We start from the raw sequence: 27,012 nt of genomic DNA on the forward strand, positions 1-27,012 counted from the left end.
TTATATTATGTCTAATTATACTACCAACTTCTTATGGTGACATTTCTTTAACAAAACTCGTAACGGGCCAGTGGCGCAATGGATAACGCGTCTGACTACGGATCAGAAGATTCTAGGTTCGACTCCTGGCTGGCTCGAAAAACTTTTTCTTTCAGTCATTACGATTTTAAAAAGAACGTTTAGCTTAAATAATCAGAAGCGACGTGCAGTCATGTTGGTTGAACTAAAAATATCGCCAATATTTACATATATATATAGATATATATGCCCTCCAATTTGTTTAGAAGAATGTTGTCAATAATCACTATGGTGGTTGCAAATGACATATTACGGTTTGCAGTTACCGGGGTCAAATCATTTATGCTTGTTGTTGATTTGCCAGTTGTCCACAGCTCGGTTAATTCTTGGGAGGATTCCGAAAGAAAGCTCTAATATGTTGTGTATTTCAATCTTTGTAGGTAGCAACCCGGTCGATTATCAATGATTAGAATTGGGTATAATTGGAGAGAAAAGGTTTTTCGAGCCAGCCAGGAGTCGAACCTAGAATCTTCTGATCCGTAGTCAGACGCGTTATCCATTGCGCCACTGGCCCGACTGAAGAATTTAAGGCAAGTGGTCCTTTTTTAAAAACTTTGGTACAATATTTTACGTTTATTGTCACTATCGAACTAACATGCTCAGATCTACAGTTATTGGTAGGCCTGTCGTTAGATTTCGCCAAATGCGTTGGCCCGCTAATTTTGAAACTTATGTGAACACTGGCTTCATTCTAGATAAAATATGTTCATGAGAGGTGAGGCAGCAGCGACTATAAATATGGCCACAATGAAAGCTTAGGTCTGTAAATTCGATTTTGCTGTTAACCAGCACTTTTTAATCAAATCATTCAGTGGGACTTTGGGGTGTGAATGCACTACTGGTGTTAAGATTTTCAAAAGGTCGGGGTCTCCCATGCTGAATCACGTTTGTTTATTTTACTTATTTACTTTTACATTTATTTAACACGATTTACCTTTGTTTAGTTTGCACACCAGAGTACTAATATCAGCAAATTATACACTGTGTGAACTGTATTCAGTAATGCACAACAAACAAGATACACCACAACGAAAATTTATTGGTAAAAATAACGTACATGAATATTCGTCTTTTTTTCAGCACACTATATTAGTAATAGAATATGATCGTTTTATTAAAATAGCGTGATCGCAATCGTCTCATAGCATTAAAATCATCACAGACAACTGCAGTTTTGGACAATCAGAGAAGGGCGTTAATTGAGCTTTTCTACGTAGTAGCATACATAAATGCCTCTTTTCCTCCTGTTATTTAAGTCACTCATCTGCTAAATTACACGACGAATAACAAATCCTGAAACCAAGGTAGTGACAGAAACATACCAGTATCCCTGCGAGATTCTGATTTATTGAGGGGGAAAGACAGCCATATTTCCAACGACAAGGACTAACAGACGTGGTATGTAGTGTGTGGTATTTAAAAATATATATATATATATTTATAGGTAGAATTATCTTCATTCTTCTAAACATGCCGTTTCTACGATAGGGATGGATAAATAATATTTAAATACAAAAAAGGATTATGACAAAATTTATAATGCAGGCCCCTCTCAAGCGGTTTAGCATTCGCTCTTCTCTCTTACACGTACATACATACAGAACACATCTCTCTTCTCTCCCTTCTCAAAAGCTGCGTTTAAAGAAAAACACACATATTTATTCAGGTAAAAATCAGATATGATGTGCGCCTAATCCAGAGCTGAATGTTTTTTCAAAACTGGAACATACTTAAAAAAAAAACAAAAAACGTGGCACAACTATTGGCTCAAAATCCAGTCATCCACTCAAATACCTCAGTATGATGAAATGAATACTCTCTTAATAATAATACTTTATCATCTCACATCCTTAACATTTTAGTGATTTCTAAACGTAAAATTAAAATGACTTTCCAGACAACACCGACAGTTCTGTCTTCTTAAATCAAAAAACAAACATTTAAACACATTTGCTTTTTAATTACAACGACCTGCAACCCCAGTTTCACCTGAGATTGTAAAAAACAAACAAACGAACAAACAACAACAACAAAAAAGACGGAAAGAAAAGAAAAAAAGAAGACCATCCTGGTGTTTGGCTTTGGCACGTATTATAGCAATGTCTGAAATCAGCCAGCAGAGGGCACCAGATATCTAAAACTGATGCTGGAAATTTGCAGCCGCGGGAGAAGAGGCACCGGGCTCGATGTGTTTGAGGTGACATGCGTGACAGAGAAGGTGTCCGTCTAACGGATAGCAGCGATGGCCCTCTTCATCATTCAGCTCCATATGACAGTCCTGTAAAGCAAAATTCAGCTCAGACCATGGTGTCATGTGAGGCAGAAATTGCTTTTATGTGACAGCCATTTGTACAGCTGTGAATTCTCTGACACAAATACATCTAAAAAGAAAAAAAAAAGAAAAGAAAAAAAAATGTTTTCTGAAAGACAATAGTAGTGCACACAGAAATGTCATTTCAAGATATAACATGCACTGAATAACACATAAAAAGACAGATTTCCTGTTTTGAGAGAGCACCACTTGCGTCAAATCACATCTAATTCTACATACTACATTAAAAAATAACAAAAACATTTTTTCAAATGGGAACATCATTAGACACTACTAAAAAATCAGAAACCACAGATGAATTTTGAAAAAGACAAAATGCACAGAAAATCGAGGTAAAAAAAACAACCCTTTTCCAGGTCCTTCTGATTGGACCAGTGAAAGTGAGGGGGAAAAAAATGGAAGGCTGGTATTCTTCAGAGCTCTGGGAGGGGAGAAAAGATGAAAGGGATTCCTCAAATTCACCTTGAATTTACCCATCAGAATAAAAGCAAAGTGGCCGTCTTAAGCAGGAGAGCTGAGTGCGTAAGTGCTCTTACGAGCCGTTTAATGTTGCCACTGCACACGGAGCGACTAAACAAGCACTCCTCAGAGCCTTCATTACACTACAGCTTCTGTCTGTGACTACTCCCCGACCACCGGCTGTCAATCAACTTCTGACACACTTAGATAGGCACTTCAGGAAAGTCAGACGCGACAAAGACAGCTTTCTTTGTTTTCTTTTTCTCTTTCTTTCTTTCTTTTTTTCCTTCTTTCTCTCTCTCACTCTCTCTCTCTTTCTCTCTCTCTCTATCTCTCTCTGTCTCTATGCTGTGGAGCACTTTCCCACCTGACTTTAAATAACCTCCTGGTCCCCTATGGCCCATCTACATACCGGGGCACATACACAAGCTGACTCAAAACATGACATAAAAATCTCGTCCTTTTATTTTGACGTGTGCCGCAAGCCGTCATTGAAATCTCCTTGAAGAGTGGCCGAGTTTTTTTTTTACCGACATTCCCACTGTGTCACGTATACCACAGGAATGCACTCGTCAAAGCACAACACTGACGTCAAATGCCTCCCGCTTTAACTGATGCTTTGGATTTGACAGTTCAGATTTTGAATTAGTTATGAAACCTCAACACTAAAGTCGCTGAGTCTTTTAAAAAGCCATTAGGTCAAAAGGTAAAGGTCAAAAGCAACCCTATATGTTTTTATGATTCATTTATAGCAATATCCGTCTATCCTTTTTCGCGACAGGACGGTATAAGGACGGGGCAGGATGCTACGCTGAGGGACCCCCCCCGGTGCAAATTTAAGGGTTTCAATTAAACACAGAAAAAGGGGTATGGCAGCAGTGGTGTGGAGGGCATGACAAACGACCTTTGCACCGAGACTATGACCCTGCAGCCCAGTGGCCACATGTGAACTTCCTTAACACACAGGCAGCTTTGTGATCAGAACCAATCAGTTCTGTCTGGGAGAGGATATCGAGTGAGGGGTTTGCAGATGGAGTGGACATTTGGGTAATGATACATTTGACTGTAATATGACAGTAAAGGTTGAGCTGATCTCACCTCGCAGTGGTAACACTCCACGTGGTAATCCTTGTCCATGGACACTACTCGGATAGTTTCGTCAGATCCCTGTGGAGGTAAACAGTGAAAACCAGGTTCTGAACTGTGTTTGGGTTAAAAATATCACTCACCTACGTCAAAGAACCAGGTTAGATAAACACTCATCGACGCAGCTATCTCGCTCTCTCTCTCTCTCACTCTCTCTCCAAACACAATGAACCTGTCTCTTCTCAGTGCCTGATTAAATCATTCTAGGCCAAAGACACACATCACAGAGAGAAATGAATCATTCCACTCAATTTCCCCTTTTCCACTTCATTCCACTGCATATCCATTCTCCCCCCTTTGTTTTTTGTTGAGAATGACATTTATCGAGCATCTGGCATTTCATCACCGGGCCTCTGGTTTAGGGGGAGTCTTTCTGATGAGAGTCACTGTCGAGCAGTGTACGCTCACATCTTTATTATTATTATTATTATTATTATTATTATTATTACATTTCGGTCATTCTGAGTCCTACAGCTCCACCCAGTGAGGGGAGTTCTCCACACAGCCCTCCCCTGAGCTATACAGTGACATGAGCTGGAGTCGTCACCACAAACCACCCTGATTACTCTGCTTCCCTGACCCTGGGCAGGGGGAGGGGGGTTGTACACCCCCCCCCCCTTCAAATTTTCATTCTTTTGCCTCAGGGATACAGTTATGACTAATAGTCAAAGATATCTGATTTGCTCCCATCAGAAATGAGGAGAGGAACAGCGACATGGCCACATTTTTCCTCCATTAACCCTTTACTAGCCTGACTCAACATTCATTAACGCGAGTTGAACTTTATGAACCGTGGGTCTAATCCGGAGCGGTGATCCCGGTCTGAGTCATTACCCTGCCATGGCTACATTCTTCTGAGGTTTTCTCTACTGCCTGAATGCATGGGCAAAACAAACTACCCCCCCCCCCCCCCAAGCCCCCGTCTGTGTTCTGAATTCTACCCTTATGCTGTTCACAGAGGGGGGGCTGCATTCCAATGGGGTCGTCTCTAATTATGGACTCCTGCAGGGAGTCGGGGGTGGGGGGGGGGGGGGGGGTGCACGAAATGGTATGGTCACAGATGACAGGAAACACGGGGGTGCTATGACTCTAAAACATATCATCAAAATAACCAACAACACCCTTGCCACCCAATAACAATCTTCTCTAAATCACTTCCATGTTATCGCTCCTATAAACGCTGACTATAAACACATCCAACCCCAGAGAGAACATCCTAATCAGGCCACGCAGCTCTGACAGCATCTCCATGTTTCTCTGTGATGGTGTAAATCAGTGAACTCTTCAGTGAGGGGGGTGGGGGGGGTATATATGCCAAACAGGGCAAACAGAGAATATATTTAGTCTCAAGCACTAAGAACTGTCTGAGGTTCTTTACTGCATAAAACGCTCAGCTCAGTTCTCAGATCTTAAGTTGAAACCTTGGCCAGGAAGAGAGGTAATCGAATGATCTGATTGGCCTTTGGTCCCCCCCCCCAATCAGCAGCACCATGCCCGAGTGGATGACCCTAATTTGCCACATGCTCAAGACATCACTCCCCCCCCCCCTCCCCCCCCTCCACATTCTGGAGCACGACCTGAGGGGGGGTCGACAGGACATACGATCATCGGATGTGATGCGGGTGACTCTGTGTGGATTATCTGGTTCAGGTTTACAACAGGAAGACGCAGGGGGTCTAAACACACGTGCCGAAGCCTCTCTATTCTGGTCAAAAAAAACAAAAAAACCCTGTTAATATCCCACGTCTGCTCTGCATGTTTAAGAGGACCAGGCCAGGAAGTCTCGGGGGTGAAGCAGGCTGACAACAGGTCAGGAACCTGAACTAAACGTTGTTTGAGGAAAACAAAGCTAGGAGAGAATGCGCGAGAGAGAGAGAGAGAGACGTCAGCTCTAATGTCCTCCCGCGTACCCTTCATGTATCAGCAGATGACACAAATAAAGATGAATTAAAAAAATAAAATCGAATTGACAGTTGTATCGTGTATCTTGGATTATGATGTAGGATCGTTTTGTTGGTCGTTCGGGAAGCTTACCTCAGAGGGAAGAATAGGTTGGTTGCAGGCGGCGCATTTTGGTGCTAGGACCCTAATGACAAAAAAAATAAATAAATAAATAATTAAATGAATTATGATAAAGTACACGGCTGAGTAGTCTTGAAAGAAAGCCATACTGTGAGATGCAGAGGGGTAGTCAAGGATGGAAATGTGCTCTTTTTTTTTTAATCTCTCCCTCTGGGAAGACAAAGAATTGACTCAGAGAGAGAATGTGGAAGGGAGAGGGGGGGGGTTGGAGGGTTTGCATGTGCAGATGTGTTGGCTGTCTCCCTGTCTCTCGAAGCATTAAAAAGAAAAGGCAAACCTCAAAAAGAAAAGAAAAACCAAGAGGAGGAAGCGAGTGTGCAGTTTTGATTCCATGGGCTGTCCCCTCTCCACATATGGCCAACACCTGATCTATGAGAGGGGAATTTAAAACATTCTCTCTCTCTCTCTCTCTCTCTGTCTATTTGTCTATCTGTCTGTCTGTCTGTGTAAACATGTGCTAGAAAAATAAGGGGCTAAGATGTTGAATTTCCAAACACCTACTGGGCAGATTTCCTGCTCGATGTGACCTAACGAAGAGCGCAAACATTTCAAAAGAATTTTCAAATCTTCCATTCAAATCTTCCAACTGCCAGCAGACATTTTTGACTCATAAATGAAAAATTCCTGGTGAGAAAATTCCGTCGCTCATGATTCTGCCCTGTCAGGCAGTCACTGGAGTTTTTCTGGGTTTTTTTTTTTTCTTTTTGACAGATTGAGACTAACAGAACTGGTACAGGTTATGATGGTTTTAACAGTCGCCCCTCCACCGACCGCTGCCAACGAAGTGAAATGGGCCATAGAATCCCATGGTGTCATTTCTCTGTCTCAGACACTAGGCCTTGACTGGAGAGTACTGACGATTCACTCGATCGTTATATGTGACGGGTACGCCGTTCTCTGCTCTTCTCGCTTCTCTTTCTTCCTTCGGTTTTCTCAGTTATCACTTCGAACCTTCACGTCTTCTCTCCTCCCTCAGTTCGTCCTCGACTTCTCCTCTCGTCTTTTTAATGTGATTTTTCTTTTTTTTTTCTTTTCAACCCCTGAAACTGCTGTGCTCATCATGCTCTTTCTTTCAAACTGTCCTCTCCTTTCCTGTGACAAGGACAGTGACACACTGCTACGGTATAATGAGGGAGACAGAAAGACACACACACACACACACACACACACACAATGTGACACATGGCTGTGCGTTTTTCTTGACTTGAGTGCATTTGGGAGCACAATGTGGGGTTCAAGAAAGACTCTCAAATGTTTCTATTTTTATTTTCCTGTCTTTATTCAGAGCCAAAAGCACGCTAACACAGCCAAGTTAAAAGGCTTCCCCAAGGGGTGGCCCCTACCTCACAAATGTGACCCCCCCCCCCCCCTTCGGAAACTAAATGTTCTCTCTACGGGCCATCACGCACATGTGCACATAAACACGCACGCACGTACAAACTACGCACAATTATACACGATTACACTAACATAACCATCAGTCCCGACTGGTCAGGTTGTTAATGTCAACCAGATGCAAAAGCATGAAATCTGCGAAAACAGCTGGTAGGGCCTCCATTAAGTTCATACGAAATTAGTCATTTTATTTTTACCTCGAGCTGAATATTTCCAGTAGATGAACTGTCACTTGATTATCCATCACTGACATCATTTTCATGCTTCACCGGCATTCCAGATGCCGTAACCTTGACAGATCATCTCTGTCACATGACAAATATGACTGCAGAGTTATAGCTTTAGGAGCATGAAGATGATTGTTTTATGATTTAACGCTCCTTCTTATCAGGGGAGTGGTTGGGTTCTGTTTTATGTACACAAGTGTGACACCCACTCATGGATCCGTCTCACAGGAAAAACACACAGGCACGCACACACACACACACACACACACACACACACGCACGTACACGCACGCACACGCACCTGTGGTAGTCTTTCACACAGTAGATCTTGTTCTCTGTGTCCACAGTAAAGGGGACTCCATCCAGACTCTCATTACAGATGACGCAGCGGAAGCAGCCGGGATGATACGATTTGCCCAGCGCCTGCAGGATCTGGAAACAGGGAACAGAGCTTTGAATTGTCCACCGTCTTAACTTCACAATAAAGCATCTATTCCCCTCCGTTTTCAGTCTTCCTCACCGAAACTGTGAGACATTCTGAGGGTGTATGGTGTATCACCTTTAACACGCTGTCTATGACTCAACTAAAATATGTTCCATCCTGTTTAGCGCCTGTCTGGGGACAGAGGCTACGTAAACAGAGCTAGGTTTTTGTCTGTGCAGTCCACACGCTGTCTGTGTGAATGGGGAACATATGTGGACACATGTCAAAGGAAATTCTTCAGAGACCCAGATGATGTATACAATGCAAGGCCTATGATCTCACAATATTATGTCCTCATTTAAACCCCTCTATATGTGTGTGCGTGTGTGTGTGTGTGTGTGTGTGTGTGTGAGAGAGAGAGAGAGAGAGAGCGCACAGCACACAAAAATAACCACTTCCCTCCCAATCTTTTCTCCAGATGTGCCGATGGGAAAAGTTACACATGTCTCAATGTTCCCAACACAGCTGAAAGAGAGTTACTGTGTGCGTGTGCCTTTGTGTGTCTGTGTGTATGTGTAAGTGTGAGTGTGTATGCATGTGCATTGTAATGCAGTATAGTCATTCTGTCATCTGTCTAGCTCTGTGTGTGTGACAGGGAGGTCTGGTGCAAAGGCGTCCAGTCAGCTAAAGACTGAAGGGGGAGTTTCATCTCTTCTGTTTGCTGATGTTACAGACTGTGGGAGTTACCAAACCCACACTGTCATCACTCACTAACAATCCTTGTACACACTTAGACAACTGTGTTATTCATTAGCTGTTTCAGTGGAGTGTGTGTGTATGTGTGTGTCTCAATCAAATGTGAATGATACACTGTGTGGGCTTTAAATAGATATCATCATCATCATCATCATCTCTGTGGTATTTAGCATCAGTGTTATTCACTCACCATATCCATGATCAAGTGTCCACACACATTGCATTTATCTGCAGACTGCTGGAATCCAGAGTACTGCAAGAGATTGAGGTGGGGAGAGAACGAAAGAGAGAGAGAGAGAGAGAAAAAAAGATAAGGAGAGAGAGAAAGCAACAGAGAGAGAAAGGAGAGAGAGAGATCAGAGATCATTAGAAAAGCTACTGAAACACTAGAGTTTTCTCTCTTCAGGCTCTAATCGGTGTGGGTTTCATAATTAATAAGCGACGGATAAACCGCTTTAAAAAGTTCATGAGGCACATTTTAGGAGCAGTACAGTCTAAGGCCAGCAGTCATGAGACACGCACGCCTTTGGGAAGTAGACAATAAAGACACTTATTCAGGGTCATAACTTCAGGTGAAGTGTGGGGAACATTTTTTAACGGACCTAGGGTCAGAGTGTGTCGGAAGCCTCTTCTGGCACAAACGGAGAAGTTATTTTATGTCTCGTGAAATAAAAGGAAGAGCGTAATGGCCAAAACACAACATTTCAGTAGATCCATAAGAACGACAGGAGAAAACGAGTAGCTAAAAAAAAGAAACTGGGTTTAAAAAAAAAAAACTATCTAAAGCTTTTAATTAGCAGTCAACATGGAACAAATTTGGTTCTATTTTCACAAAGCCACTCGTGCGTCTCTTTGGCGTGTCGTCCTATCACGCCGAGTTTATTTTAAGCCGTTCCTTTTCTCCTTTTCTCTCGTGCCACGCCTAATCTGTCTGTTTCTGCACAAAAAAAAAAGAAATGCAGGATTACCTGCATGAAGCCTCAAGGACAGCTTTTGCTTTTTATCGACACGTTTTCTCCCGACACGGAATATCCGTCTTTCCACGCCCGGACACAGGTTGCGTAACATCCACGACCGGCGCGCCAACACCTGAAGGAGCACGCGGTTCGCACGAGAACATCTGTGACCACGCAGGCGACTGGTTGTCATCGAACAACCAATCAACAGGGAGACGGAGAGCGACCTTGGTTTTCTCACCTGGCCGAGAGAGCCCAGCTGGTGTGCGCTCAAGCGTGACAGCCAGTTGTGAGACACAGCTCCGCACTTTGTAATCACGTCTTAAACACATGTAGCGCTTGTGGTGTGTGTGGGGGGGGGGGGGGGGGGGTTGACTAATACATACTTTTGCCCTCATAAGATGTTTGGGTCAAAATGTACCGTTTGACATCAGTGCAAAAATATAACTCTTTTCTTTTTGTTAGGACTCCCACACTTCTCAGCTGAGGAAATCTGGAGATGAAAAGCGTAAGTAAACAATTTGATCTAATGTGTTTGTAAAAAGACAGATTCCTCTTAGGCAGAGAGAAAAGTGTGAGATGGTCGTGAATGTTGGAAAAATTCAAGGAGCAGGAACAGATGTTCCAAAAATGTGTGAGGATTTGTACTGATGCGCACACACATACGGACAGGAACACACACACACACACACACCCCATAGACCCACTCAATCTTCCACAAAAACTTACACCCAGGACGGAATTACACACACACACATGAACACGCACGCACACACACACACACACACACACACATAGAGTGTCAGTACAAATTTGAGCCAAACACCCCCTGAAGGTTCAGCTGAACCTTAGTGCTGTGTAACCTGAATGTAACAGTACTGAAGGAATGTGTATGAGGAAGACCAGGGCAAGTCAAAAAGTCAAGACACTTACCAGGAAGTCCTCTTCACAAAAAACCTTCCCGCAAACATAGTAAAAGGCTTTTCCCCTCAGCCTTCGACCTGCAGAGGACAGACAGACAGAGAGAAAGAAAGGGAGAGAGAGAGAGAAAGAAAGAGAAAGAGAAAGAGAGAGAGAGAGAGAGAGAGAGAATTTTGAGGTCTCTTTACTCAAGGACTTTTTGACACAGGTTAACTGAAAAGACACACACACAAAAAGACTTTTCATTATCCTGCATTATGAGGACATACGGTTCCCATTTCAATTCCCAAAGGGAAACTTAGCAAAATGTGAGGATTTCATTTAAATGGGTAAGAGGCGAACGATGCGTCTGGAGCGTTTTTTTTTTTTTTTTTTTCGTGCTGGACTCCCCAACACGTGCTTGACAGTCAGCTTTGATGAATAGATGTACTATTTTATAACACGGGTGTAATGGTGTCGCTTCCTTTTAATTCAAGACATCTGAATTTCCAGATGATTACGCTTCGTGCACAAGTTCAGAAGCCTCTGGAAACAAAGAAAAAACTGGAATCTGGAGCTTATTTGGTCCCGGGTAATCCCCCCAGACACAGAAATCAAATAAACATTTCCATGATTTAAGCCAATGTGTCAACACAACTTTGTGACAGAAGGTGGGGGAGATATCAGCTGTTGGCCCTTACAGTAACAAAAAAATACCACATGAGGGTAATGGTGTTTGTTTGAATCTAATTATCGAATACGCTAAAACGATTTAACGCCTGTCTCTCTCTCTCTCTCTCTCTCTCTCTCTCTCTCTCTGTGTGCACGAGGCAGAAGGTGAGCGCCACGTGGACCTCCGTCTCTCTCGCACTCGTCTGTTTTTTTTCCCTCTCTATCTTTCTCTCTCTCTTTCTCTCTGTCTTTTCATTCCATGTGACTGGAGCTAACTGCAAGCGCTTCCTGTCTGAGTGAAGACTTTTTTTTTTTTGCTCCCCCCACCACCCCCTCCCCCTTTCACATTCACAGAGCCCCTGTCCCACAGGAAAGGGGAACATTCCACATATTTTCAGAGGGAAGGGAGGGGGCATGGTGGGGGGGGGGGGTTGTAATATGTTTAACCCTTGCAGGACACCTAAAAAGGACATCAATAGCAGCCTTCATCTCCTAGCAGAGAGCAGAAACAGAAAGAAAAAAAGTGAAGGGGGGGGGGGGGGCTAGCGAAAACAGCTGGACTTTGTGGAAATATTTGCGGGTCCAATTCTTCTGGTTGCACATTGTAGGTCTCCAGATGGGGGACGAGTGCGTGTTGAATCATATGAAAAACACCCAACTGTTGGCAGCAGCCACAACCAGAGGGGGAAAAATGCAAAGTAAGGAGGTTTTTTTTTTTTTCTTCCTCCTTAGTCACGTTAAAAAGAGCAACAAATACCTCAGTGTCAGGTAGCTTAAGTCACTGAATGGGACCAATCTGATTTAAATATACACAGTGAACCAGCTCCACTGATGGTAAACCCTTTCTAGGTATAAGGTCACCAGAGCCAGGATGTCAACATCTTCAGATGGTTTTGTATATGTATGTTCTCCATTGGCTGCCCCAAATGATGATGATGATGATGATGATGATGATGATGATAATGATAATTATGATGTCATACAGAGTAACCACAGTCTGGGGTGAACTACCATTCTGCTATACCGAGTAAGGTCTTGAGTTTTGTGATTGCCAGTAATAAGGTTGACGAGATGATGGGTTTGCCCTGAGGGAGCAACACCTCAGACAGATGTGACAGCACAATCTGTTGCTAGGATACAATTGTCAGTCACACAAGAAGCATGGAAGACAGGATTGCAGATGGGTTGGCAAGCCTAATGCTCTCCAGAGAAGATAGATAGATAGATAGATAGATAGATAGATAGATAGATAGATAGATACATACATACATACATGCATGCATAGAAAAAAAGGAAATTTCCGTAGACATTCCCCCAAAATCCATCTGCTTCGAATCTATAAAACATCATAGTCTTCACACATACACAAACAAAAAAAAACAAATTTGAGGGTTCAGAATAAGTCTGCTAAGAGTGAGCAGTGAGAAAAAAAATCTACAGAGAAACATTTAAGCCAAGATGTTATCTAACTATAGACCTTGCTCTGCTCAGCACTAGTCTTGAGTCCACCAGTGTTTCAAAGTCTTACTGGGGAAAGAACAGAGACTGCTGGGTTTTAGCAGACACCAACGAAAAAAACAACAAAAAAAGAAAGAAAAAAAGAAAAGAACTAGGGTCCACACCTCCCTCTGAAAAACCCAGCTAGAAGAAAGAATGGAACTAATACTATATTTTTTTTTTTCTCTTTTTTCACATTCTTCTGTTTCTCCTTTTTTTTCAGCATCGCTGAGAGAACAGCATGAGTGTTTGGGGATGAAAAGAACTTCATTAACGTCTAACGTCAGGGTCTGTCCTTCTTCAATGAAAGCAGGGGGAAAGAATGAAGGCTATTTCCCCTGATAAAAAAAAAAAAATGAAGTGCTTTAGAACTCTCTCCCTCTAAAGAGAAAAAATAAAAAAAGACAGAACGTTCCGGAATTTTTGGCAGACTAGCAGACTCACATGGACACACTTTAACCAGCTGAGCCACAGAAATACTTCAGTTTATGACATTCAATTTATGCAAAAGAATTACAACTTGATAAATAACTAGAGATAAATGAGTATATCTTCCTCTATCCTTTTTTTTTTTTTTTTTTCTTTTTGGGAGAGCCTACAAGCACCTGGTTTTACATAAGGGCCCAAATCTTTCTGAATCTCGTTTAATCCTACTTTCCCTCAGGTGCTAAAAAACAAAACAAACCAAACAAACAAACAAAAAACACTCATGCTAAAAACGACCATTAATCTAACAGAAGCAAAGCATTAGTTCACACCAAAGAGAATCAGAGCGGTCTTTTATCAGGGAAATCCCACTGAAATGCTTGTCTGAGGTTACGTTCAGTTCACAGTTCACAAAAAGAGCCTTAACTGTGTGGAAATTGAATTTTCCATCTCAAGATACCACTTATTTAATTGTTGTATTAAAAGAAAGAAAGAAAGAAAGAAAGAAAGAAAAAGAAAGAAAGACAAAACGAACACGTGAAGCTCCACTCTTGCTTGTTCAGCTGGAGGCAGGGGATTGGCTGATGGATGGGGCAGATAGCGGGAAAAAGACGGAGTTCAACGGGAAGCAGAAAGTTTGTCTCCTGACAGATTCGCGACAATCAGCAGTCTGTTCTCTCACATAAAAGAAAAGGAGAAAAAGTCAACTCTACTGCCAGCCCTGCCAAACTCAGAGAGATAACAGAGGAGCCCAAAAAAAAACAAAAAAACCCTACAATATCAGATGAAGCCAAATCGAGTTCGGGAAGGGAAAAAGGCCAAGGTGTCAGAATGACATCCAGAGGCAGGAACGGAGGAACTTCTGGACCACAGAGGCGTCAAAACACTGACCTCAGGGCTTTCTGTCCAGATATGCATTACTGGGTATGGACAGGCAGTAAAGTAAAGCAGACCATAAAACTCCACTTACAGGGTGATGGCACAAAGCGCCACAAATTAAAAAAAAAAAAAACAACAAAACAAAAAAAAACACACACACGCCTCGGAAGAAAAAATAAGGCATGTGAAAAGGAAGTCACATCCTACCACCCAGACACTGGCACAACCCACGCCGTCTATGTCATTTCCTGCTCCCCGGTCTCTGATGTTCCTTGTGTGTCTGGATATGTGGGTTCTGTAATCTCTCGTACTTCTCACTTGAGTTTGAAATCTTATGCGGGGGGCTTAGCTCTCTTCAAAGACTTTCTCTGTTTTCCCTTTTTATGGGCTTGCAGGAGTTGTCCAAATGTGTTGATAGCAGAGCACAAAGAAAGCCTCCACTACTGAGGGGATTCTAATGAGGGTTTGCTTCTACAGCTGGAGTGACCGTAACCCCTGCTTTCTGAGGAGTACCGAGAGGCGGTCTATTTATATATTTTAAAAACAAACAAAAAAAAAACAACAACATTACTAAATCAGTCAGTGATTAGCCCAAAATGACCCAAGCATTGATGCAGCCTGTCTCATCCCGATCTAAATTCTTTAACAACCCCCCCCCCCCCCCCCCCCCCCCCCCCATTTGAAAGCAACAGCTCCCCCACAAAACTCCCATGTGAAAGTATTGTGGTACTGGGTAATAGATGTTTTCTGTTATGCAACAACAGAGGGGATTGGAGAGAGAGAGAGAGAGAAAGAGAGAGAGAGAGAGCGCGAAAGGAGACAGAAAGGGAGGAAGAGAGAGAGAGAGAGAGAGAGAGAGAGAGAGAGAGAGAGAGAGACAGAGAGAGAGAGAGAGAGAACGAGCAAGCTGGGGAGAAAGAAAACTGTGAACTGTGAACAGCTGGTTCCAGAGTTTCTGATTCTTTCTCTTTCTTGGTGCGCCTGTGTGCGCCTGTGTGTGCGCCTGTGTGTGTGTGTGTATGAGTTAGAGGGAGGGAGAGTGTGTGTTTATATTTGTGTGAGTGTGTGTGTGCTGTGACTAGAGCATAGCATGTGACCAGAGAATTCGACACACTGTCTTGCCCCTCTAACTCTTCCCTGTGCCCCATACCCTCCCTTTAACCCAGCTGACATAACACACCACGAGTCCATACGCTCATCTTTTGCTTGATCCCTTCTCCTGCATTCCTCCTCAGCAGGGGCTCCTCTCCTTCAGGGCCCCCCTAAGCACGGAGGGACAGGCATGCAGTGTGAATTCTCACTCCCTATCTACACGCAACCCAGAATACTTCTCGCCTACACACAGGTGTGTTAGGCCAATCCAGGCGCGGGAGGGGAAAAAAAAGGCACGGGCACACGGATGTATGCGACCGCGGCGGCGAAGGTTCTTTTTAATATGATCGACGGACTACATCAGAGGTCCTCGAAGCAGGAGCTGATGACTGACGGCAGAGGCAAGGAGCTTTCCTGCCGAGTTTCCGCGGGTAATTGAGAGAGAGAGAGAGAGATTTTAATTAGAGCACTCAACCGTCCTGTAGTGGCAGCGGAACGGATGAGAGGGTTTAATAACAGCGCTGTCGTTTTTTTTTTTTTCTTCTTCTTCTCTCACCCCATTTAAGTGTTATCAGGCAAAGGCACCGTGTGATGGAGCGGCGTTTCAGGCAGAGGATGGATTCATGTGAGTCGAAGCCATGTGAGGGGTGTGTGTGTGCGTGTGTGGAGAGGTGGGTGTGTGTGTGCATGTGTGAAGGGGTGGGGGAGGGCATCTGTACATTTCGCAGGAACGAGGGACACGTGGAAAATAAAGGCTCTGTTTGGAGATGAAGGCTAAAACCCACCTGGCCCCAAACCCCAGAGCCCCCCCCCCCCCCCCCCCAGCACACATTGACTTGACTTCCAGTGTAAAAAGAGAAGCTTCACACTGGACAGGCAAAAGTCCACTGAACCTTCAACAGCACCACTTACCTACAGTTTCCCACTTCACTGCTTACCTTCTCATACAGTCCACTGCAGTTTCTCTCACACACATATAGGCTACACAGACACAGATACATACAAACACATACAGACTCACACTGACACACACACACACACACACACACACACACACACAGAGCTGCAAACAGAAACTCGCGCACAAATAATGGGGACATAAACGGGTAACGTTCTGCTTTAAAACTTCGTCACGCACCTGCATTAAGTCATTTCCCTAGGTTCTAACCAAAGAACAACCATGGATAACTGACTGTTAGGGAATAAACACAGATTGTCGAGGAGATAAACAGGGTTGAAAAGGAAGAGAGGGTGATAAAACAAAACGGAAGAGAAAGGACAGTGTGTGCGAGAGAGCGTGCTGTTGGAGATGTTTTGTGGGTACTTACTGCAGGCACTGCAGGTGAAGCAGGCGTCGTGGTACAGACTCCCCATGGCCTGGCAGGCCTGAGTGGCCCCATAAACCGCCGCACTGCACTTCACACAGCTACCTGCAACAACAACAACAACAGAACACACACAGTTCACATCGTAAACCAAAAAACACCGTCAGGACACACAACTCACATCATAGAAACCTCAAAACACCAACAGAATACACAACTCATGTCATAAAAACCTCAAATCAACAACAGAGCACATACATTTCATACTGTAAACCACAAAACACCAACAGGACACACAACTCATATCATAAAAACGACAAAACACCAACAGAATACACAGCTCATATAATAAAAACCTCAAAACAACAACAGAAACACAATTCATAGCACAGACCACAAAACACAGATATAAAACACAACCCATATCATAAAAACCTCAAAACACCAACAGAATACACAACTCGTGTCATAAAAACCCCATAACACCAACAGGATACACACTACACACATTTCATACCATAAACCACAAAAAACCCAGAGAACACACAACCCATAACAAAACCTCAAAACATCAAGAGAACACACAACTCATAACACACAATATCATAAAAACCTCAAAACACCAACAGAATACACAGTTCATATCATAAACCTTAAGACACAAGCAGAAACACAGCCAAATGAATGACAGATCCCATAGCAGATTACGACTCATAGAGACCTTGTGTATAATGTATTACATGCTGCTATATACCACACAAGACCTTGTAATTCACAGATAAATGTAGCTTAACTATTTGTGTTTGGTCTGCATGTGTGTGTGTGGGGGGCATGTAAGCGGCTAAAGGTCATGGCATTTCATTTTAACGCATTAAAAAAAAAAAAAACCGTAAACAGCTCTGATATTAAGGAGAGAGGCAGTGTGGAGTCACCAGACGGAGGAAAAATAAAGTTCAAGGGAGGGCTGTTACCACATGGTATCATTAAGGATGGAAATATAATCAGATTTAGCTGTTTGGCTTGGCACATGCGCCCAGAATTCGTTCCCTGAACGCGGTAATCAAATCGTGAAGGGTTCCCACCAAACAAAGCCCCACACGCTGGTGACAAAATCTCCTTCCCTCCTGCATGCTGGTCCCACCTCCTCCTATGACACACTCTCTCTGTCCCTCCATCAACAGGAAGTGGAAAAAGGGGGGGGGGGATGAGGAGGAAAGAGAAGACGCAGCAACCTCTGCAGAGAGAGAGTTACAGAGGGAAAGACTTAAAGTGTTACGTGTGTGTCTGTGTGTGTGAGAGAGGAGGGGGGGGGGGGGGTGAGAGAGAGAGAGAGAGAGTATGTCAAAGAAAGAAAGAAAGAAAGAAAGAAAGAAAGAAAGAAAGAAAGAAAGAAAGAAAGAAAGAACACAGATGTGTGTGTGTGTGTGTGTGTGTGTGTATGTATGTGGGAGAGAGAGACAGAGAGAGAGAGAGAGAATGTGAAAGAAAGAAAGAAAGAAAGAAAGAAAGAAAGAAAGAAAGAAAAACACATATGTATATGCATGTTTCTGTGTGTGTGTGTGTGTGTGTGAGTGCGTGAGAGAGAGAGAGAGAGAGAAGGTGAGAAAGAGAGGACAGAAAGCAAGAAGGACAGGGAGTGGGCCCAGCTGGCATAGACACAGGCTGCCCTGCCCTGTGCTGCGTTGTGCTGTGCTCTACTGTACTGTAACTGGACACCAACTGAGCACAATGTCTCGGACAGCTGAGGCTTAGCGTGTTGTGACATTTCCTATCATGGGGTCCAACGAATACTGTTCGCTGCAAACTCTATGACAAGGGAAGAATGTCACTGAGAGACTGACACACCCCGTTTGTTCTCCCTCTCTCACTCTCTCTCTCTTCTCCCCTTAAGCAACGCCACCTCCTCTGCTGACTATGTAAACAGAGCGCGGCAGGAGGTGTTTTAAATGTGGAGCAGACGCACAATTACAGCGCCGTGTCAGTAATGAGGCTCATTTACTTCACAGTGAAGCCACACAAAGGACAGCGCGGCTCCTTTAACTAAGTGTCACTTCTCTGACATTTCACTTTAACACCAAACCGCTAATGAGAGAACGCAAATTTCATTTACATAACAAAGATACAGGCCGTAACGTCCTCACCCGGTGAAGGAGACAGGAATAATACTATCTGCTCATTTTTTAATTTTTTTTTTTCCACACTGTCTAACATTTTGAGTTCAGGATGCTAATTTTGCAGCACCAGGTTTTTGATACTTTGACAGACCCGAGGTATGAGGTGCGAGGATAAGATACCGTGATAAATGGTAAATCCCCCACTGCTTCCTAACAACCAATGTCTGAGATATTTCAGATGGCTTCTGGAAAACATGGTAATTTAATTAAAGCACAGCGTGTGGTCACAAGACCTTTATCAACCGCTGCTAAAAAGACATTGGAGATCACACAAAAGCAGCTTTGTGAATGGTCCTCAGTGAGTCGCATCTGTACGTTCTGTTTTTATGTAACATTAGCATGGTTAACAGTACACAGTATGAGAAGACACGGCATGACCGGCAGCACCGTCCTGCCAAGCTAACAGCGTTAAACACAGAGGAACTTTCCCCAGAGGAAAAGGACCATGCCAAGGAAAGAGAGAGAGAGAGAGAGTCTAAGAGAGAGAGAGTGTCGGGAATCTTATAAAGGACCCTCTGTTTCTTCTGGTATCGAACAAACATCATGAATCCAAGTGCTACCCACTGCTTCTGCCTACCCAACAAAGACCAGACTCAAGAAACCAGAGTTACGCTCCCTCCCCGAACACCACAGCAAATAAGTCTGTCGACGGGCCGCCGAACGGGGCCTGGAAAGGACCATTTAGCCCTGCTGTTGACACGCTGCTCCGACAGAGGAGTGATGGAGATCCCAGAGAGCGATCTGTATCCTAATTCCACCTCTCAAAGAGCAAACTGTCAAAGTGAGCTACTCAACTTTTACCTCGTAAAACAGCTGAACTAAGTTAGCGTCTGTTTCTTTTAGCTAAATCACAGAGGCACAAATGCTGCATTTGTAGATTCACTAACTATAAACATTATAACACAGAAAAGAGGACTTCGACTTCTCAAGTCATACAATAACACCACCGAGATAAATTAAACCAAAATTAACCTTCAATTTGATTTCACTAAATTAGCTGAACAGTCAGCTACATACAATCAACCATATACTGTGCTGAGCTTCATGAAATTAGCAGGGCACAGAATTCAGAGAAGACAGGAAAAGAATGATACGACAAATCATTAACTTCCTGGAATAAGCATCAGTTTCCTCTCTCGTCTCCAGAGAAGGCGGCAGGGTGTGTGTGTGTGTGTGTGTGGTTTTGGGGGGGGGGGTTAGTGCCCGTATTTTTACTCCATGACTATCTCCAATGACCTCTGTGTCAAATGGAAGCGCAAACAGATTCAGGTCTGAGGCACGCAAGATTAGCTGTTAATGGTTCACTGACCTCATCATTCCCGTACTACAAATGCTCCAAAGGGTTTTTTTTAGGTTACTATCTATGACAGACCATATCGGTAAACTCAGTCTCTCTCTTCCAGCTGGGAAACAAAATCAATAGGACTCTGACCGGTTTCTCAGTGGGCTTTTCTCTATCCCATTTTGAAGGTTGATGTCTCATCGACCTTTCGTGGAGCATTTGGCATTTTTAAATCTCACATAATATCAAAACTGGGCTCAGACTTCACACAGTATCCATTCATAGGGGTTAGCTCTCCAAACAGGACTATAATGGACTATATAAAAAGACTATAATTGGCTCTTAATGTTCCGTTCCTTTTTTCTTCGTTAAATTCCCTATGGATCATCGGAGAGAGACAAAGGGAACAAAAATACATCGGATTCCATTAAGGATCGGACTGCTTATAATGCCATTCAGGAATGCCCTTGAGTTTTCTCCAAAGGAATGGACCATTCCAAAGAAGTACAAACAAACATAGATCACAATAACAGTAAACAACCCACAAACGAATTTGGCTCAAAACATTCGGAGAAAATTTTTTTTTAAAAAAAGCATGAGAACACAAGACTTATCGAGATAAACAGGCTATAAGAAAAAAAAAAAAAAAAAAAAAAAAACAAGCTCAAGCAATGGGCTGCCAAAGAACACATGGGGACATCTAGTTTCACTTTTCACCTGGAAATAATACTGACAATATCTCCTTCATGGTTTTCCCTTTCTACTTATTGAGCCAGTGCTATCACACAGCCAGAGAGCAGAAGAGCCCTCAAGGACTTGCCATAAGTGAAGCAGACAAGCGTGAGTCGATGCCAAGAATCACAGGGTAGAATTAGGATAAAAACCCTTCTGCAGACAGTCAGATTAGGTCATTCTTAATCAAAACAGACGATTAAAAAAAACACACACACACTAAGTGTCTTCCGTGCGTGGGTTTGTGTATGTAAGCGCAAGTTTCACTCCTCTTGCCAATACCTCTTTCCTAAGACCCCCCCCCCACCACCATCCCACCTCACCCCCCCCCCCCCCCCCCCCCCCCATTTCTTACCCGCCTGTCTCTCCCCAAACAACAGGAGACAACAAGGGAGGGGTTATGCTTAACCAACTTCAGACAGAGGGGAAGTTCTTCTGTCTTTCTTCCATTTCTATGGAATGGCAGACCCCCAGTCATCTCTGAGCTATACTGTGGCTCTTACCGTTTATACGCCACCCCCCCCCCTTCCCGCCGTTTTTCCAGACATTCCTACAAGTCCCCTGGCGCAACACTTTGGCTTGATATTTATTTTCTCAGAACCTTTGGATACAAACTTTGCCAGTCAGAACAGAGTTCAATGCTTCAGAAGAAAAAAAGTTTGTTAAAAGTTATTTTGTTTTTGCAATGAATAAATAAAAAATGAGCACATGTATTCATTTCAGAGGGGTTCAGAGGACTCTATAAAAGTATACATGATTTTTAACCGAAACTATCACTTTTTATTTCACAGTGAGAAAACTAAGTAATATTAATTACTAAAGATTAATGCTTCAAAACTGACAACAAAGTTTCTGTCTGAGAAATTGTTCCATATCATTACTGTGCTATATCTAGAAACAGTTACAGCACAAATAATGGTCCTAATATATGGGAGAAAAAGAGAGAGAGAGACACAGACAGATCTGAAAAGCTCAACTCTCCTCTATGGAAAAAAGAGAAAGAGCTCTGAAAAGCCTGACTGTGTGTGAAACACTCTCATTGTTCACTGTGTCCAAGGCCAGAGACTGCATTTGTCTCACGGCATGGTGCTGTGACGTGACGGGGCGTTTGTCACACGGTGTGACAGTCTGCCGTGAGTTATGATAGGTCTAAAAGGGAAAAAAAAAAAAAAAGGCCAGGGGTCAGGAGGAAATTCGCGTCCGTGAGCGGCCTAGCCGACTTTCAAACGCAAGCCTTGCATGGCGTGCTGTCACACAGAGGCTGCTACTCCTGTTTTATGCCAGGGACTCCCCCTTTTTTGTATAGGGGCTAAGGTGGTGCCCAGTTGTAGGGACTTTGGATGTGGTGCTGTAGCACTTTACCTGACCGCATATCCTTGTTGACGTCAACTGTGGCTCAGCCAAGCTCGAACGCCTGACCCTCACATTGCGAAGTGGGCACCTAACCAACCGAGCCACAGCGGCTACATCATCACACAGAGGTATTTTTCCATAAAAGCATGTGTGAACATAAGAGAATGTATAACGCAAGAGGTCCTGTCAGAACGTCAAAGCTATTTATATATATAGGCATATATGAATATGTCACATCACAGCAGCACCTGCAGGACATGTAGGTTTGCATATGTCTTCGTATGTCTGTCTGTCTGTCTTCATCTTCTCTACATGACAGTTACATGGACCAGGAATCATCCACAAAATATATGGGAGATACCCGAGCTTTGAATTACAATCCCCTGACATTCCAGCACGAATCTTTTTCACTAGCGAAGAGGGAATGTTCTACGACTGCTGAACAAGTGTAAGGGGAGCACAGACATGGGTAGGAATCACTCGCTTTCTTTCTTTCTTTCTTTTTTTCTTTCTTTCTTTCTTTCTTTTGACAATCACAGGTCTAAGCATTAGATCCAAATTAGCAGATTTAATCTTATTATTTTTCTTAAAGAATTGCTATCCCCTGATCACCATTAAATAAACTGCCAAGTTTTTCTTGGAATCTGCTCCATGACTAGTATCAGCTGTACCATTCTGTTCCATAGTGTGAATGGAAAGCGTATTATAAATACGCTAAGGTTTGGAACAGATTTTTCAAACGGTCCTTACGTGCAGAATAATTAATATGAAAAAAAAAAAACGGTGGATGTAACACACAGGGAAAGGGGTCAAACTCCACCTCGTTTCAATTTCCTGTGCGTCGACTCACACGCTCCAGAAGTGGGAAACGTGCTCAGATGTTTATCCTAAAGATATTAATAAAACAGAACAGAAACTGTAGCAAAAAAAAAAAACCTCAAGATTTTGCTGACGAAGGAAAACTCTTCCGTTGCCCTCTGTTCTCTCTCTCCCTCTACGGATTTGTCATCTGCTGTTTAAACCTGCTCTCTCTCTCAACTCCTCTCTTTAACTTTTGTTTCTTAACATTACCTCATCTTTTGCCAAAGTTTTGCAATTTGACACTACATAGAACATTAACTTTTGATTTAATGTGTATGCAGTCAGAGAGAAAAGCCTAGCGTTTTAATCTCAGTGTCCAAGCTTAATCAAACATGAAATAACAAGTAATATTTCTCTCTGGCTGAAGGTGTGAGGTTATGTCCAACTGCACTGTTAAGAATGTGATGCAAAAAATGGAACATATCAGCACACAAAGTTTGACTTCTGAAATAAAATGAAGAGCAGGAAGTGCATTAAGGTAAATTAAGAATAATTATTGTCATTTGACACGAATTACATTTGTGCATTGACTCTGTCAACGATTTCTGTGTCATTTTGAACACTATGCATTCATGTGAATGTGCTCCGACCACGTGTACTAATGTCAAAGCACCAGATGTTTACTTACCTGTCTGATAGCATCTTGAAGACCAACACTGTCACTGTATAACAGTGGGTTCAAGATGCTCCAATCAATGAACCAGTCACATTCAAACTGAGCTGGCTATTGACTAGTTTACACCCAGAAAAGCAAATATTAGAAATATCAATAGTGTTTACATTTCTGTAGTGTGGATGATCCTTTTTTTCTAAAAAAAAAATGTGTCTAATTTATGGCACAGAGAGTCAGAAAAACCTCGATTCCCAAAAATCTTTGAAACACATCCACTCGGCGCCATCACATAACCAAAAATCAGAGCCAACTAAATGTACTTCATATATTAGCCTGTAAAAATAATTGATACATAGAACAAATGGCTTCACGTAGCTGTGGGTCCCTCTTCAGATTTTTAGTGGCTGGGACCAAATGAAGAAACAAGTCTTTTCCAGGCCTCAGGCCGTCCCATTAAAGTAAAGAGGTTACTGCACACATGTAAAAGGAAAACTGGCAAGATTTTAAGGCTGGCGAAACAAGTAAGACAATGATTAACTCTAGACCTGACGTAAGGCTGCTCTGAATAAACCCTGTGTGTTTGAATACAGGAAGAGATTCTGTGGTAGCATAAATCTAACCACAGAGATACTCACCTATGGTGCTAGATCTGACAGGAGCAACATCTCTCTCACTCTCTCTCTCTCACACACAGACATACACATTCATGCAGGGGCGGTGTGTGGGTGTGTGTGTGGGTGTGTGTGTGCATGTGTGCATGTGTGTGTGTGTGTGTGTGTGTGTGTGTGTGTGTGTGTGTGTGTGTGTGTGTGGAGGGGGGGAGGGGGGGGGGCTAGGACGATTCCAAGGGCCCAGCACTGACAGGGGGCCCTCATAGAACACTATTAATAATACTATTAAGATTTGGGGGGCCCAATGTTATATTCTTTCATAGGGCCCAAAATTTCTAGCGGCACTCCTGCAGTGTTTATATATATCATTGTTTTCTTTCTTTCACACACACAGACACACAGATATCGAGACAGTCAAACAAGAAGGTTTTCCAGTCAGGCAGATGTTAGGCACTAATTCATTAGAAGGGCAGATGAAAGAGAAAGTGAATGAGTGAGTAAGAGAGAGAGAGAGAATGAAAAATAAACCCGGGCGATCAAGTTGTGCTTACCGAAGTACTCGGCCTTAGGCTGAGCGTCCATCTCCTTTTCCAGCCGTTCCGTAAGAGCTTCTAATTTTATTTCTGCTGCAGATGGCCCCTGTTCTGTCTGCGTGTGGAGGGTCTGGCAGGGCAGTTTGAGTGCTCTGGGGGAACTGGAACCTTCATGTTGGCTGGGTTCTGCCGCCAGCACCTGCGTGGAGGGGGCTGTTGGGCTGCTTGGCACAGGGGGACCCACTGCGGTCACCTGGCCTTGAGTGGTGGCAGGAGCAGCAGCAGCTGTCTTGGCCAGCGAAGGCTCTGGGGGCGCGGAGGACTGGCCGTACGATGGCTGAGTCACCCGAGCAGGCGAAGCCGGTTGGGGGCCCAGGTTCTGAGAGAGCCCGTTTTGTCGGAGGTCTCCGTGAGCCGGTCTCTGGGCCACGTTGTTAGGATGAGCGTACTGAATGGGGCTGACCTGAGGAGACTGCTGGTGACAGTCTGCACCTCCTCTGAAGGAGCCCGTGGGAGATGCCGGGATGGAGTCAGGTTTTACTGCCTGGGAGTAAGATGGGGAGGTCTGGTGGAGCGGTGGAGTCACTCCTTGTTTCTGGTTTAAACCCGGGGAGCTTGGGGAGGGGAGACTATTGGTGAAGGAGGGCGACGGAGCCTGGCGAGGAGGCTGCTGATGGGGGGGATAAACAGGAGTTGCTCCTGGACTACGGTCACCCGAGGTGGGCAGACCAGTCTTGGGGGAGGACCAAGAGCCTGAGGGAGCACTTGGGTGGCCTCCGTGAGTAGCCAAGGGTGCTTGGTTGTAAGAGAAGTTTCCAGGGGCAACAACAGCAGAGCCGTAACCATAGCCCCTGCTGCCAGGGGTATCCTGCAATGTGGCGGGATGTTGTTTCTGTCCCTCGTAAGAGACGTACTGATTCACGCTGCTCGCGCTTGGCGTGGGGCCAGACAGTATAGGAGGTTTGGCAGCCGCTTCGCCTCCCGGTTTGTAACTGTTGATAGGCGGCCGGTCTTTGGTGTAAATAGTGTTGTCTGACGCTCTCGCGTGACCACCGTTCATCCTTACCGCCAAGTTGTTTCTTGCCATTTCTTCTTGGTGTTTTTGCATGTGAATTTTAGTCATTTTAGATGCGAATACTCTCCTGGTTTCTTCAAAGTCAGGGTTATTGCCTGCATCCCGTTTCATTCGGAACAAACCGTCCTTGGATGCCTCGTACATGTTGAGATCCTCAATAAATTTACTTGCCTCAAGTCCCAAATCATCGTATTTATCCATGTTGTTGAAACTTACCAAATTATCAGGCAAATCGAAAAATAAATAAATAAACAAACTTCCAGACAACTCGTCCTCTGGGCGTTCTTAATTCATTGATGTTGAGTAGCGGTATGGATGCCAAAAGATTCGAGCTCTTCTTAAAACGCTAAGAAAATTCCACGCGGTCAAAAAATATTCTTCGGAAAGCAAACATTAACATTACAAGTCGATTAACAAGTGTTACTTAAAATCCGAGTTGAACAATCTTTCACAAAGCGGTTTTCTATGCGCTACAAAGTGGTCAACTTCAGACAGTCAAGTCTAAAAATAGGGTGTAAGTTTCTAAATACGATGTCTGCTATTAAATATCAAACCAAAAAGTCTGTCGCTGTCAAGAAACCAACGCCGTGTGAAACCAGCCCGGTTGAAACTGAAGCGAAGTTGTCCGTATAGACAGACGGCTCCCTCAAATGGGTTGCAACAGGATGCTGCAGGCTTTTAAAGTAAAACAGTCGGAGACTGTTCTGTTCCAACCCTCGCAATGGCGCGAACCGTACAATCCGTCCGCAAAAAGTTCTGTGCAACTTTGTTAGTAGCTGTCAGAGGCAGAACTACTGTTGACACAACCTACTTAAACATTTTCCGACGACGGGCTGAACTCGTACTAAAACACCTTCGAACAAGGTCCACTATTGTGAAGGGAAATTAGAGGTAGGCTGGTGTGCGTTACGTTGGCCATGGGACTGGACGCTTGATACTTAAAGGTACAGTGAACATAATTACAAAGTTAACAGTAAAAGACACACAGGGAAGCGCCTATTGACAAGTCCGTCGTCGGTTGTGTACCCATTAAAACTAATCGTTTGACTGTGATACCAAATAAACAGACAAACAAGTTTTTTACCATGACTGCTGAACATCGTGTCCTATAAATTATATGTGAACGCACCTT

General features: G+C 43.6%; 1 protein-coding gene and 2 non-coding genes across 3 annotated transcripts; 1 reads left to right on the forward strand and 2 right to left on the reverse strand.

Moving 5' to 3' along the window:
* The first annotated feature begins 64 nt into the window (after positions 1–64).
* trnar-acg (transfer RNA arginine (anticodon ACG)) lies at positions 65–137 on the forward strand. Its single transcript has one exon. It is a non-coding gene; the product is annotated as a tRNA-Arg (tRNA).
* Positions 138–519: 382 nt separating this feature from the next.
* trnar-acg (transfer RNA arginine (anticodon ACG)) lies at positions 520–592 on the reverse strand. Its single transcript has one exon. It is a non-coding gene; the product is annotated as a tRNA-Arg (tRNA).
* A 929-nt stretch (positions 593–1,521) lies between these two features.
* Positions 1,522–26,698, reverse strand: limd1a (LIM domains containing 1a). The gene is made up of 8 exons (XM_030784830.1): positions 24,824–26,698; positions 16,650–16,751; positions 10,789–10,856; positions 9,090–9,152; positions 8,021–8,151; positions 6,050–6,101; positions 3,968–4,036; positions 1,522–2,356 (listed from the first exon to the last, which is right to left on the reverse strand). Exons 1-8 carry the CDS (start codon positions 26,079–26,081, stop codon positions 2,213–2,215), a joined length of 1,887 nt encoding a protein of 628 aa, XP_030640690.1. The 5' UTR covers positions 26,082–26,698; the 3' UTR covers positions 1,522–2,212.
* Positions 26,699–27,012: the final 314 nt, after the last annotated feature.

Source organism: Chanos chanos, chromosome 9 (genome assembly GCF_902362185.1).
Source record: "Chanos chanos chromosome 9, fChaCha1.1, whole genome shotgun sequence".
Classification (NCBI taxonomy): Eukaryota; Metazoa; Chordata; class Actinopteri; order Gonorynchiformes; family Chanidae; genus Chanos; species Chanos chanos.

Bases quoted from the DNA above. Each gene is read 5' to 3' on its own strand.
- limd1a (XM_030784830.1), bottom strand. From the start codon at position 26,081: ATGGATAAATACGATGATTTGGGACTTGAGGCAAGTAAATTTATTGAG. The intron at 6,102-8,020 runs GTGCGTGTGCGT...TTTTGTCATTAG, and splicing joins TGTGTGAAAGACTACCACAG to GGTCCTAGCACCAAAATGCG. The intron at 4,037-6,049 runs GTAAGCTTCCCG...TTACCTCCACAG, and splicing joins AACCTATTCTTCCCTCTGAG to GGATCTGACGAAACTATCCG.